General features: G+C 41.1%; 3 protein-coding genes across 3 annotated transcripts; all 3 read left to right on the top strand.

Moving 5' to 3' along the window:
* The first annotated feature begins 927 nt into the window (after positions 1-927).
* LOC111240233 (protocadherin beta-16-like) lies at positions 928-3920 on the top strand. Its single transcript, XM_022770198.1, has 2 exons — positions 928-3523; positions 3744-3920. Exons 1-2 carry the CDS (start codon positions 1100-1102, stop codon positions 3918-3920), a joined length of 2601 nt encoding a protein of 866 aa, XP_022625919.1. The 5' UTR covers positions 928-1099.
* Positions 3921-4025: 105 nt separating this feature from the next.
* LOC111240232 (protocadherin alpha-C2-like) lies at positions 4026-6898 on the top strand. The gene is made up of 2 exons (XM_022770197.1): positions 4026-6437; positions 6872-6898. The coding sequence occupies exons 1-2, from the start codon at positions 4041-4043 to the stop codon at positions 6896-6898; spliced, it is 2424 nt and encodes an 807-aa protein (XP_022625918.1). The 5' UTR covers positions 4026-4040.
* A 67-nt stretch (positions 6899-6965) lies between these two features.
* Positions 6966-9359, top strand: LOC111240234 (protocadherin alpha-C2-like; the record flags this gene model as incomplete). Its single annotated transcript, XM_022770199.1, has 1 exon — positions 6966-9359. A coding segment is annotated over exon 1 (2394 nt), but the record flags the coding sequence as incomplete, so codon positions are not given.
* Positions 9360-13105: the final 3746 nt, after the last annotated feature.

Genomic DNA, 13105 nt, shown 5'->3' with positions numbered 1-13105 from the left:
GTGACTCAGCAGCTTCCACTCTGCAGGTAGGAATCAAATGCGTATATTTGTTTGAATATTTATGTTTTTATCAATATTTAGTCATAATTTGTTTTGGGCCTATGTTATAGAAATTTTAAAGTAATAAAGCTCTATCAGGTAAGCTCAAATAGAGTGTCATAAATCTAATTTCTCATCAGCAAGGATTAATTTAAAATCAAATTGATAACAAAACAAGAAATTTTGAGCTCATTATGATAAAAGCAGCTAAAATAGACTTGCTAAACACAAAGGGTGTCGCTGTCTGTTAGTAAAATGCCAGCCCATCAACGCCATGACAGTCTGTCGTTCACATTGAGTCATATCATGAATCAACCGAACAGCTCCGTGGTGATGAAACTCCGAATCGAGAACGATGAATGTCAGTCATGAATGAAAATCACCCAAAAATATCTATTAAATATTTTAAGAGTCCAGTCAATGAAAAAATAGAATTACACACCGTGATAGCTGTGGTTAGTGTCAGTGATAAAGAGTCAGGCAATAATGGAGTAGTTAATCTTAATATTCCTATATAAGAGGCACAGGACTAACATAAACTAGTGACTCAGCAGCTTCCACTCTGCAGGAAGTAATCCGGTCTAAATATTTATTTTTATATTCATGTTTTATCAATAATAACTAACAATTAATTTTGTATTGTTGTAATTTTAAAGTGATTACACTTAATCAGTTAAGGTCACAAAGATTGTGAATGAACCAGATTTTTCTTTTCTGAAATACTCAATTTTAACTCATGTTGATAAAAATAAACAAAATTTCAAACTAATCATATTAAATGCAGATAGAGGAGTCTTGTAAGTCCTACAAGGTGGCGCTGTTTGTTAGTAAAATGCCAGCCCATGAAAACCATGACGGTGAGAGTGTGACATTGCGGCAGATCGTTAATCAACGGACAGCTTCGTGGTGCTGATACTCCCCTCCGAAAACGCTCTCCTGCATTTTATCGCTGAAATATCCTCGGGATTGTAAAATGGTAAAAAACTTTGGGATCAGGACATTTACAGCAAAATGGAATATTAATGTAAACCGGCATTATAAAGGCTGAACTGGAGTAAACATGCACACAACAACGCGGTCCTTTGTAACAATGGAGTCTCGCAAAAGGTACGTGCTGCTCCTCGTTGTTCTTTTTTGTTTCGTTCATGACATATCGACCTCAGTGACTCATTATTCAATACCCGAGGAAATGAAAGAAGGATCGGTTGTTGCAAATCTTGCTACTGATCTCAGCATGGAAGTTAAAACACTGAATCAGAGGAAGATGCGTCTTGACATCATTGCAAATAAAAAATATCTGGATGTGAACAAAGAGACTGGTGAACTGTATATAGTTGAGAAAATTGACAGGGAATATCTTTGCCCTACAAAGTCATCAGCATCATGCTATCTCAAGTTGGAGGTAATACTAGAAAATCCATTACGAATTTTTAACATAGAAGTAGAAATCCTGGATATGAACGACAACGCCCCACAGTTTCGTAGAGACGCCATACACTTAGATATATCTGAAGCGACGCAAAAAGGAGAGAGATTCTCTCTGAGTAATGCAGTTGATCCTGATGTCGGAAGTAATTCAGTTAAAACGTACCATCTGAGTGAAAGTGAACATTTTAATATTGAAGTTCAGACAGGAAGAGATGGATCGAAGTTTGCTGAACTAATCTTAACACAGGCTTTAGACAGGGAGCAGCAGGCTGTTCATAATTTAATACTCACAGCTGTAGATGGAGGCACACCTGCTCGTTCTGGGACTGTTAGCATTGTTGTTCATGTTTTGGACACTAATGACAACGCTCCTGCATTTGACACATTGAGTTACAATATAAAAATAATGGAAAATTCTCCTATTGGAAGTCTTGTTATTCACCTCAAAGCAAAAGACTTAGATGAGGGGTCAAATTCTGAGATAATATACTCATACAGTTTATATACGTCAGAGAAAACACAAGAGACGTTTAATCTGAATCCTTCCACTGGTGAAATTACTGTCAAGGGAATGTTAAACTATGAGGATTTCAGGATTTATGATATGGAAGTTATAGCAACTGACAATGGAGCCAATAGTTTATCAGGACAATGTACCATAAAGATTCTGGTTGAAGACATGAACGACAACCACCCAGAAATATCTATTAAATCATTTCAGAGTCCAGTCAATGAAAACATAGAATTAGACACAGTGATAGCTGTAGTTAGTGTGAGTGACAAAGACTCAGGTGACAATGGAGTGGTTGATCTTCATATTCCAGATAATATGCCTTTCAAACTGAGAGAATCCTCTGATAACTATTATGAATTAGTGGTGTCAGAGCCGTTAGACCGTGAGAAGGTTCCAGAATATGACATCACTTTCACTGTTACAGACAGAGGTTCACCTCCTTTATCTGACAATGAAACTATGACTTTAGAGCTGCTGGATGTTAATGACAATGTTCCACAGTTCCCTCAGTCATTTTCTACTATACGTGTAATGGAGAATAACGCACCTGGGGCCTTGCTCAGTTCACTCACTGCCTTTGACCCTGACCTCCATGAAAACCAGTATCTAGTTTATTTCATCCTAGAGAAGGAGATAGCCAACACCTCCATGTCCATGCTGTTCTCCATCAATCCAGAGAACGGTAATCTTTACGCACTAAAAACCTTTGACTATGAGATAGAGAAAGAGTTTCTTTTCCACATTGAGGCCAGAGACTCTGGCTCTCCTCCACTCAGCAGTAACGTGACCGTTCACATCATTATTGTGGACCAGAATGACAACGCTCCGGTTATTGTCTCTCCGTGGCGTGCTCACGGCTCAGTGGTGGAGGAAAAGATCCCCAGATCCACCGATAAAGGCTCTCTGGTTGCCAAGGTGATAGCCTTAGATACTGACTCGGTGCACAACTCTCGGATTACCTACCAGTTTCTACAAGTGACTGACGCCACCTTGTTCAATCTGGACCAATACAACGGAGAGATCCGGACTATGAGGATGTTCAGTTACAGAGATCCACGCCACCAGAGACTGGTTGTTGTTGCCAAAGACAACGGGGAGCCTGCTCTCTCTGCTACAGTCACCATCAAGCTGTCCACAGTGGAGACTGCTGTTAAGGCCTACTCTGACATGACTGAGGTGCCTCTAGAGTATGACATCTTCTCTGACCTCAACCTGTACTTGGTGATCGGTCTGGGCTCAGTGTCATTTCTCCTGCTCATCACCATATTGGTCACCATCGTGCTCAAGTGCCAGAAACCCAAACCCAGCAAAGCAGCTCCTCCCTGCAGGAACAGTGTGATCAGTGAGAGGAACTCCACCATCGCAGATTCCACTCTGGTCTCCAACGATGCCTACTGGTACAGTCTGTTCCTAGCAGAGACCAGGAAAGGAAAGCTGGTGGTCAGACAGCCTGTGCCAAAGGGCTCCAGATACATCGTGTCCAGTATACCAAGAGGCACAGGAGTGACAGACACTAGTGACTCAGCAGCTTCCACTCTGCAGGTAGGAATCTACTACACATATTTTTTAATTTTCTATTTCTGTTATTGAAAAAAAGTCATAATTTGTTTTGGGCCTATGTTATAGAAATTTTAAAGTAATAAAGCTCCATCAATTAACCTGACACAGGATGTCATTAATCTACTTTCTTGGGAACAATACTCAATTTAAACTCGCATTGATGAAAGTACATAAAAATTTAAACTAATCATATTAAATGCAGTCAGACAAGTCTCATAAATTCTACATGGTGGCGCTGTTTGTGAGTAAAACGCCAGCCCATGAATGCCATGACCGTGCGTCGTTGACATTAGGGAAGATCGTGAATCAGTCCGACAGATCCGTGGTGCTGAAACTCCGCTCAGAAAAAGCGCTCGTCCTATTTAGCGCTCCGGATTAAAAAAGTTAAATATGTTTGGAATAAGGACCTTTACAACAAAATTAAAAATTACTGGAAAGCTACAATACAAAGACTGAGCTGCGATAAAAAAATCAGTCAACATTACGTTTCTTTGTAACAATGGAGTCTCGCGAAAGGTACGTGCTTCTCGTTGTTCTGATTCTTTTTTCTTCCGTTCGTAACATATCGAGCTCAGTAAATCTTTATTCAATACCCGAGGAAATGAAAGAAGGATCAGTTGTAGCAAATCTTGCTACTGATCTCAGCCTGGACGTTAAAACACTGAACCAGAGGAAGGTGCGTCTTGACATCATTGCAAATAAAAAATATCTGGATGTGAACAAAGAGACTGGTGAACTGTATGTTGTTGAGAAGATTGATAGAGAATATATTTGCAATACGAAGTCATCAGCTTCATGCTATCTCAGACTGGAGGTAATATTAGAAAATCCTTTACGAATTTTTAACATAGAAGTAGAAATCCTGGATATGAACGACAACGCCCCACAGTTTCGCAGAGACGCCATACACTTAGACCTATCTGAAGCGACACCAAAAGGAGAGAGATTCTCTCTGAGTAATGCAGTTGATCCTGATGTCGGAAGCAATTCAGTTAACACGTATCATCTGAGTGAAAGTGAACATTTTAATATTGAAGTTCAGACAGGAAGAGAAGGGTCGAAATTTGCTGAACTGATCTTGAAAAAGACTTTAGACCGCGAGCAGCAGGCTGTGCATAATTTAATACTCACAGCTGTAGACGGAGGCACACCTGCTCGTTCTGGTACTGCCAGTGTTATAGTTCATGTTTTGGATACTAATGACAATGCTCCTGTATTCAACAAATCGATGTATAATGTTAAAATAATGGAAAATTCTCCCATTGGAAGTCTTGTTATTCATCTTAATGCAACTGACTTAGATGAGGGGTCAAATTCTGAGATAACATACTCATACAGTTTATATACGTCAGAAAAAACGCAAGATACATTTAATCTGAATCCTTCCACTGGTGAAATTACTGTCAAGGGAATGTTAAACTATGAGGATTTCAGGATTTATGATATGGAAATTATAGCCACTGACCATGGAGTCAATAGTTTATCAGGACAATGTACCATAAAGATTCTGGTTGAAGACATGAACGACAACCACCCAGAAATATCTATTAAATCATTTCAGAGTCCAGTCAATGAAAACATAGAATTAGACACAGTGATAGCTGTAGTTAGTGTCAGTGATAAAGACTCAGGTGACAATGGAGTGGTTGATCTTCATATTCCAGATAATATGCCTTTCAAACTGAGAGAATCCTCTGATAACTATTATGAATTAGTGGTGTCAGAGCCGTTAGACCGTGAGAAGGTTCCAGAATATGACATCACTTTCACTGTTACAGACAGAGGTTCTCCTCCTTTATCTGACAATGAAACTATGACTTTAGAGCTGCTGGATGTTAATGACAATGTTCCACAGTTCCCTCAGTCATTTTCTACTATACGTGTAATGGAGAATAACGCACCTGGGGCCTTGCTCAGTTCACTCACTGCCTTTGACCCTGACCTCCATGAAAACCAGTATCTAGTTTATTTCATCCTAGAGAAGGAGATAGCCAACACCTCCATGTCCATGCTGTTCTCCATCAATCCAGAGAACGGTAATCTTTACGCACTAAAAACTTTTGACTATGAGATCGAGAAGGAGTTTCTTTTCCACATTGAGGCCAGAGACTCTGGCTCTCCTCCACTCAGCAGTAACGTGACCGTCCACATCATTATTGTGGACCAGAATGACAACGCTCCAGTTATTGTCTCTCCGTGGCGTGCACACGGCTCAGTGGTGGAGGAAAAGATCCCCAGATCCACCGATAAAGGCTGTCTGGTTGCCAAGGTGATAGCCTTAGACACCGACTCGGTGCACAACTCTCGCATTACCTACCAGTTTCTACAAGTGACTGACGCCACCTTGTTCAGTCTGGACCAATACAATGGAGAGATACGGACTATGAGGATGTTCAGTTACAGAGATCCACGCCACCAGAGACTGGTTGTTGTTGCCAAGGACAACGGGGAGCCTGCTCTCTCTGCTACAGTCACCATCAAGCTGTCCACAGTGGAGACTGCTGTTAAGGCCTACTCTGACATGACTGAGGTGCCTCTAGAGTATGACATCTTCTCAGACCTCAACCTGTACTTGGTGATCGGTCTGGGCTCAGTGTCATTTCTCCTGCTCATCACCATATTGGTCACCATCGTGCTCAAGTGCCAGAAACCCAAACCCAGCAAAGCAGCTCCTCCCTGCAGGAACAGTGTGATCAGTGAGAGGAACTCCACCATCGCAGATTCCACTCTGGTCTCCAACGATGCCTACTGGTACAGTCTGTTTCTAGCAGAGACCAGGAAAGGAAAGCTGGTGGTCAGACAGCCTGTGCCAAAGGGCTCCAGATACATCGTGTCCAGTATACCAAGAGGCACAGGAGTGACAGACACTAGTGACTCAGCATCTTCCACTCTGCAGGTAGGAATGCAATATACACATTTGTTTTTGCAGTACTTTCCCTTCATCAGTGTTATGTCACACTTCGTTCCATGGTATAAATTGTACTATCGATACAAATTTTCCTCTTTTTTTCTCATGAAGAACAACAATGCATCTAATTATTACCTTCAGCAAGGTGGTTATTCAATTTGAAATCAAAATGAAACTAAGAAAGACTTTTTACATTTCCTCATGTGAACATACTTGACAGTGTTGAAATCCTGGAGGGTGGCGCTGTTTGTTAGTAAAATGCCTGTTCATGAACGCCATGACGGTCAGTCAAAGACAATATAACGTTCGTGAATCAACCGAACAGCTCCCTGGTGCTGAAACTCCTCTCCGTAAACGGTATCGCGCTTTTTAACGCTGAAATAACCTTCGGAATTTAAAACGGTAAATATCTTTGGGATCAGGACCGTTACAGCAAAATGGAATATTAATGTAAACCTACATTATAAAGACTGAACTGCAGGAAACACGCACACAACAATGCGGTCTCTTGTAACAATGGAGTTTCGCAAAAGGTACGTGCTGCTCCTCGTTGTTCTTTGTTGTTTCGTTCGTGACATATCGACCTCAGTGACTCATTATTCAATACCCGAGGAAATGAAAGAAGGATCTGTTGTAGCAAATCTTGCTACTGATCTCAGCCTGGACGTTAAAACGCTGAATCAGAGGAAGATGCGTCTAGATATCATCGCAAATAAGAAATATCTGGACGTGAACAAAGAAACTGGCGAACTGTATATTGTTGAGAAGATTGACAGGGAATATATTTGTACAACAAAGTCGTCATTTTCATGCTATCTCAAGCTGGAGGTAATACTAGATAACCCAGTACGAATTTTTAACATAGAAGTAGAAATTCTGGATATGAACGACAACGCCCCACAGTTTCGTAGAGACGTAATACACTTGGACATATCTGAAGCGACACCAAAAGGAGAGCGATTCTCTCTGAGTAATGCAGTTGATCCTGATGTTGGAAGCAATTCAGTTAAAACGTACCATCTGAGTGAAAGTGAACATTTTGATATTGAAGTTCAGACAGGAAGAGATGGATCAAAGTTTGCTGATTTGATCTTAACAAAGACTTTAGACCGCGAGCAGCAGGCTGTTCATAATTTAATACTCGCAGCTGTAGATGGAGGCACACCTGCTCGTTCTGGTACTGCCAGTGTTATAGTTCGTGTTTTGGACACTAATGACAATGCTCCTGTATTTAAGAAAACGATGTATAATGTTAAAATAATGGAAAATTCTCCCATTGGAAGTCTTGTTATTCATCTTAATGCAACTGACTTAGATGAGGGGTCAAATTCTGAGATAACATACTCATACAGTTTATATACGTCAGAGAAAACACAAGATACATTTAATCTGAATCCTTCCACTGGTGAAATTACTGTCAAGGGAATGTTAAACTATGAGGATTTCAGGATTTATGATATGGAAGTTATAGCCACTGACCATGGAGTCGATAGTTTATCAGGACAATGTACCATAAAGATTCTGGTTGAAGACATGAACGACAACCACCCAGAAATATCTATTAAATCATTTCAGAGTCCAGTCAATGAAAACATAGAATTAGACACAGTGATAGCTGTAGTTAGTGTCAGTGATAAAGACTCAGGTGACAATGGAGTGGTTGATCTTCATATTCCAGATAATATGCCTTTCAAACTGAGAGAATCCTCTGATAACTATTATGAATTAGTGGTGTCAGAGCCGTTAGACCGTGAGAAGGTTCCAGAATATGACATCACTTTCACTGTTACAGACAGAGGTTCTCCTCCTTTATCTGACAATGAAACTATGACTTTAGAGCTGCTGGATGTTAATGACAATGTTCCACAGTTCCCTCAGTCATTTTCTACTATACGTGTAATGGAGAATAACGCACCTGGGGCCTTGCTCAGTTCACTCACTGCCTTTGACCCTGACCTCCATGAAAACCAGTATCTAGTTTATTTCATCCTAGAGAAGGAGATAGCCAACACCTCCATGTCCATGCTGTTCTCCATCAATCCAGAGAATGGTAATCTTTATGCACTAAAAACTTTTGACTATGAGATCGAGAAGGAGTTTCTTTTCCACATTGAGGCTAGAGACTCTGGCTCTCCTCCACTCAGCAGTAACGTGACCGTTCACATCATTATTGTGGACCAGAATGACAACGCACCAGTTATTGTCTCTCCGTGGCGTGCACACGGCTCTGTGGTGGAGGAAAAGATCCCCAGATCCACTGATAAAGGCTCTCTGGTTGCCAAGGTGATAGCCTTAGATACTGACTCTGTGCACAACTCTCGGATTACCTACCAGTTTCTACAAGTGACTGACGCCACCTTGTTCAGTCTGGACCAATACAACGGAGAGATCCGGACTATGAGGATGTTCAGTTACAGAGATCCACGCCACCAGAGACTGGTTGTTGTTGCCAAGGACAACGGGGAGCCTGCTCTCTCTGCTACAGTCACCATCAAGCTGTCCACAGTGGAGACTGCTGTTAAGGCCTACTCTGACATGACTGAGGTGCCTCTAGAGTATGACATCTTCTCTGACCTCAACCTGTACTTGGTGATCGGTCTGGGCTCAGTGTCATTTCTCCTGCTCATCACCATATTGGTCACCATCGTGCTCAAGTGCCAGAAACCCAAACCCAGCAAAGCAGCTCCTCCCTGCAGGAACAGTGTGATCAGTGAGAGGAACTCCACCATCGCAGATTCCACTCTGGTCTCCAACGATGCCTACTGGTACAGTCTGTTTCTAGCAGAGACCAGGAAAGGAAAGCTGGTGGTCAGACAGCCTGTGCCAAAGGGCTCCAGATACATCGTGTCCAGTATACCAAGAGGCACAGGAGTGACAGACACTAGTGACTCAGCAGCTTCCACTCTGCAGGTAGGAATCCACTACACATATATATATTTTTTTATTTCTTTTATTGAAAAAAAGTCATAATTTCTTCTTGGACTATGTTGCAGAATTTTTTATTAATAAAGCTCCATCACTTAACCTCACACGGGATGTCATTAATCTACTTTCTTGGGAACAATACTCAATTCAAACTCGCACTGATAAAAATACACAAAAACTTAAACTAATCACATTAAATGCCGTCAGACAAGTCTAATAAATTCTACAGGGTGGCACTGTTTGTTAGTAAAATGCCAGCCCATGATTGCCAAGACAGTGCGTCGTTGACATTAGGGAAGAACGTGAATCAGTCAGACAGATCCGTGGTGCTGAAACTCCGCTCCGAAAACGCGCTCGTCCTATTTAGCGCTCCGGATTTAAAAAAAACGTTAAATATGTTTGGAATAAGGACCTTTACAACAAAATTAAAAATTACTGGAAAGCTACAATACAAAGACTTAACTGCGATAAAAAAAAGCAGTCAAAAATACGTTTCTTTGTAACAATGGAGTCTCGCAAAAGGCATGTGCTGCTCGTTGCTCTGATTCTTTGTTGTTTCGTTCGTGACATATCGACCTCAGTGACTAATTATTCAATACCCTAGGAAATGAAAGAAAGATCAGTTGTAGCAAATCTTGCTACCGTACTTTTATGGTCACAAAGAGTGTCAATAATAAGATTTTCTTGTCAGATATATAGAATTCATGTCCCATTAATAGATATACGCGAAACGTTAAGGTTATCATGTTAATCATAGTTAACCGTAGCTTAAAAGAGTCCTGAAACTTAAAGGGTGGCGCTGTTTGTTGGTTAAATATCGCAAAGCCTTTGAACCGCCATGAGCGTGCGACGTTGCATAGATCGCGAAATCAACCGACAGCTCCGTGGTGCTCGACTCCCGCCTCCGAAAACGCTTCTCGTTCTATTTATCTGCTGAAGCATTCTCGGGATTAAAACTGTGTGAATATCCATGAGATCAGGACAATAACAAGCAAAAATTCAGTGTTCGAAACCTACACCTATAAAGACTGAAGCGCTGTCTGAAAGGACACAACAATGCGGTCCTTAAAATAATTAGCGTCTGGCAAAAGTAACGTGCTGCTCTTCCCCGTTCTTCACTCTTTTTTTCCTTTCCGTTCGTGAAATATCGACCCTCAGGATCATTATTCAATACCTGAGGAAATGAAAAAGGGTCAGTTGTAGCAATCTTGCTTACTGATCTCAGCCCTTGAGTTAAAACACTGGAACCAGAGGAAGATGCGTCTTGACACCATTGCAAATAAGAAATATCTGGATGTGAACAAGGAGACTGGTGAAGCTGTACATTGTTGATAAGAATTGACAGGGAATAATATTTTGCATCTCAAAATCACGCTGCTTCTCAAAACCTGAGGTAATACTAGAAAATCCAGTATCGAATTTTTAAAATATAGAACTAGATAATTTAGATATGAACGAACAACGCCCCACAGTTTCTGCAGGAGACGTAATACACTTGGACCATATCTGAAGCGATCACCCCAAAAGGAGAGCGATTTTATCTCTGAGTAATAGGCAGTGATTCCTGAATGTTGGATAGCGAAGTTCAGTTAAAACGTACCATCTGAGGAAAAGTGATAGTTTTAATAATTAAGTGCAGACAAAGGTAAGAGATGATCAAAGTTTGTGCTGATTTGATCTTAACAATAGACTTTTAGACCGCGAGCAAGAGTTGCCTCCATCTTACAGCTGGCGAGTATTAAATAGTTTGAACAGTGCCTGCTGCCTGCGCGGTCCTAAAGTCTTTGTTTTAAGATGCAATCAGCGAAACTTTGATCCATCTCTTCCTGTCTTGCGCACATTCAATATTAAATTATACTCACCTTTCACTCAGGATGGTACGGTTTAACTGAATTGCTTCCACATATGGATTCAAGCTGCAATTCTGTCCAGGAGAAATCGCTACTCGCTTTTGTGTCGCTTCAGATATGTCCAAGTGTATTCAGACGTCTCTGCGAAACTTGTGGGCGTGTGTCGTTTCAATATCGTTAAAATTTCTGAGGTTCTATAGTTAAAATTCGGTACTGGATTTTCAGTTTCGACCTCCAGTTTTGCAGTATCAGATGATTTTGAGATAGATCACAATTATATTCAGCCCTGTCAATCTTATCAAAAGCAATGTAGCAGTTCACGAGGTCTCCATTGTTCACGATCCCAGCATTATGTCTTTATGTTGCAATGGGTGGTCAAGACGCATCTTCCTCTGTTCAGTGTTTTAACGTCAGGTCTGAGATAATAGCAGAGATTTAGCTGACACTGAACCTCTTTGCATTTCCTCAGGTTATTGAATAATGGTCACTGAGGTCGATATTTTCACCGAACGAAAGAAAAGAAAGATAGAGAAGCGAAGAGGCACACGGTACTTTTTGCCAAGACGCTATTATTTTTTAAAGGACCCGCTTGTTGTGGTCCTGTTCAGAGACAGCGCTTCAGTCTTTAATGAGTGTAGGTTACCAGTAACACTGAGATTTGCTGTTATGGAGTCCTGAATCCATGGGATGATTCATCGACATCAGTTTTAATTCGCCGGGAAATGCTCATAGCAGTGGTAAATAGATGGTACGAGAGATCGTTGTTCGAGAGCGGAGTGTGAGCACACGGAGCTGGTCGGTTGGATGTTCCGGCCGAGTCGTAATTCAACGGTCGGCACGCCTCATCGCGTTCAAGGCTTGCCATTGTACAGTCATGCACGCCAGAGCGTTGAGAGCTTGCCCTTTAGGCTCTTTCAGGCTTTTGAGCTACGTTAACATGACTAACCTTAGCCGTTTCGCGTATATTTTTAAATGGGATCATGAATATTCTATATAATCTGACAAGAAAAGTTAAATTATTGACACTCTTTGTGACCATAAAAAGTCACGGTTAGCGAAGATTTGCCTTAGCAAATGATCTTTCTTTCATTTCTAGGGTAATATGGAATAATTGATCCATGAGGTCGAGTATGCGCTTCAACGAGGAGAAGATACAACAAGAGAATCAGAGCAACGAGCAGCAAACATGCTTTTGCGAGACTGCCATTGTTTACAAGAAACGTGATGGTTTTTGACTGCGTTTTTTTATCGCAGTTAGTCTTTGTGATGATAGCTTGTCCAGTAATTGTTAATTTTGTTGTGGTAAAGGCCATTATTACAAACATTATTTAACTTTTTTTAATCCGGAGCGCTAAAATAGGACGAGCGCGTTTCGGGAGCGGAGTTTCAGCACCCATACGGATCCTGTCTGACTGATTCACGTTCTTCAAACCCACAGTAATGTGACCGACTGCAACAGGACGCACTGTACTTGGGCAATCAGTGGCGGCTGGCCAGGGTTTATACATAACATAACAGTGCCAGGACCCTGTAGAGAATTGTTTACACTTGTCTTGACGTGCACTTATCATAGTTATTAGTTTTTAGTTGTTTGTAGCTGTATTTTAATCCAGTGCGAGTGTTTGAATGAGTATGTTCGCCAAGAAAGGAAGAGTTAAGTGCATCTCCGTGTTGAGGTTAGAAGTGATGGAGCTGCTTATTAATAAAATATTCGTGCAACATAGTCCTAGGAGAAGAAATTATGTACTTTTTATTCCAATAATAAGGAGATATAAAAAATATATGATCTAGCTGTGTAAGTGGATTCCTAACCTGCGAGTGGAAGCCTGCTGAGTCATAGTGTCTGTCACTGCCTGTGGCCTCTTGGTTATCACTGGAGCC

The sequence above is a fragment of the Seriola dumerili genome, unplaced genomic scaffold, assembly GCF_002260705.1.
Source record: "Seriola dumerili isolate Sdu_G_001 unplaced genomic scaffold, Sdu_1.0 BDQW01025228.1, whole genome shotgun sequence".
Taxonomy (NCBI): domain Eukaryota; kingdom Metazoa; phylum Chordata; class Actinopteri; order Carangiformes; family Carangidae; genus Seriola; species Seriola dumerili.
Note: the sequence above shows the minus strand (reverse complement) of the source record. Positions and strands in the feature narration are given on the sequence as shown.

What these genes read in the sequence shown, in the direction of transcription:
- LOC111240233 (XM_022770198.1), top strand. Translation starts at nt 1,100, where the DNA reads ATGCACACAACAACGCGGTCCTTTGTAACAATGGAGTCTCGCAAAAGG. An exon ending in CAGCAGCTTCCACTCTGCAG is followed by an intron (nt 3,524 to 3,743) that starts GTAGGAATCTAC and finishes TATTAAATGCAG; the next exon opens with TCAGACAAGTCTCATAAATT.
- LOC111240232 (XM_022770197.1), top strand. Translation starts at nt 4,041, where the DNA reads ATGGAGTCTCGCGAAAGGTACGTGCTTCTCGTTGTTCTGATTCTTTTT. An exon ending in CAGCATCTTCCACTCTGCAG is followed by an intron (nt 6,438 to 6,871) that starts GTAGGAATGCAA and finishes CTTTGGGATCAG; the next exon opens with GACCGTTACAGCAAAATGGA.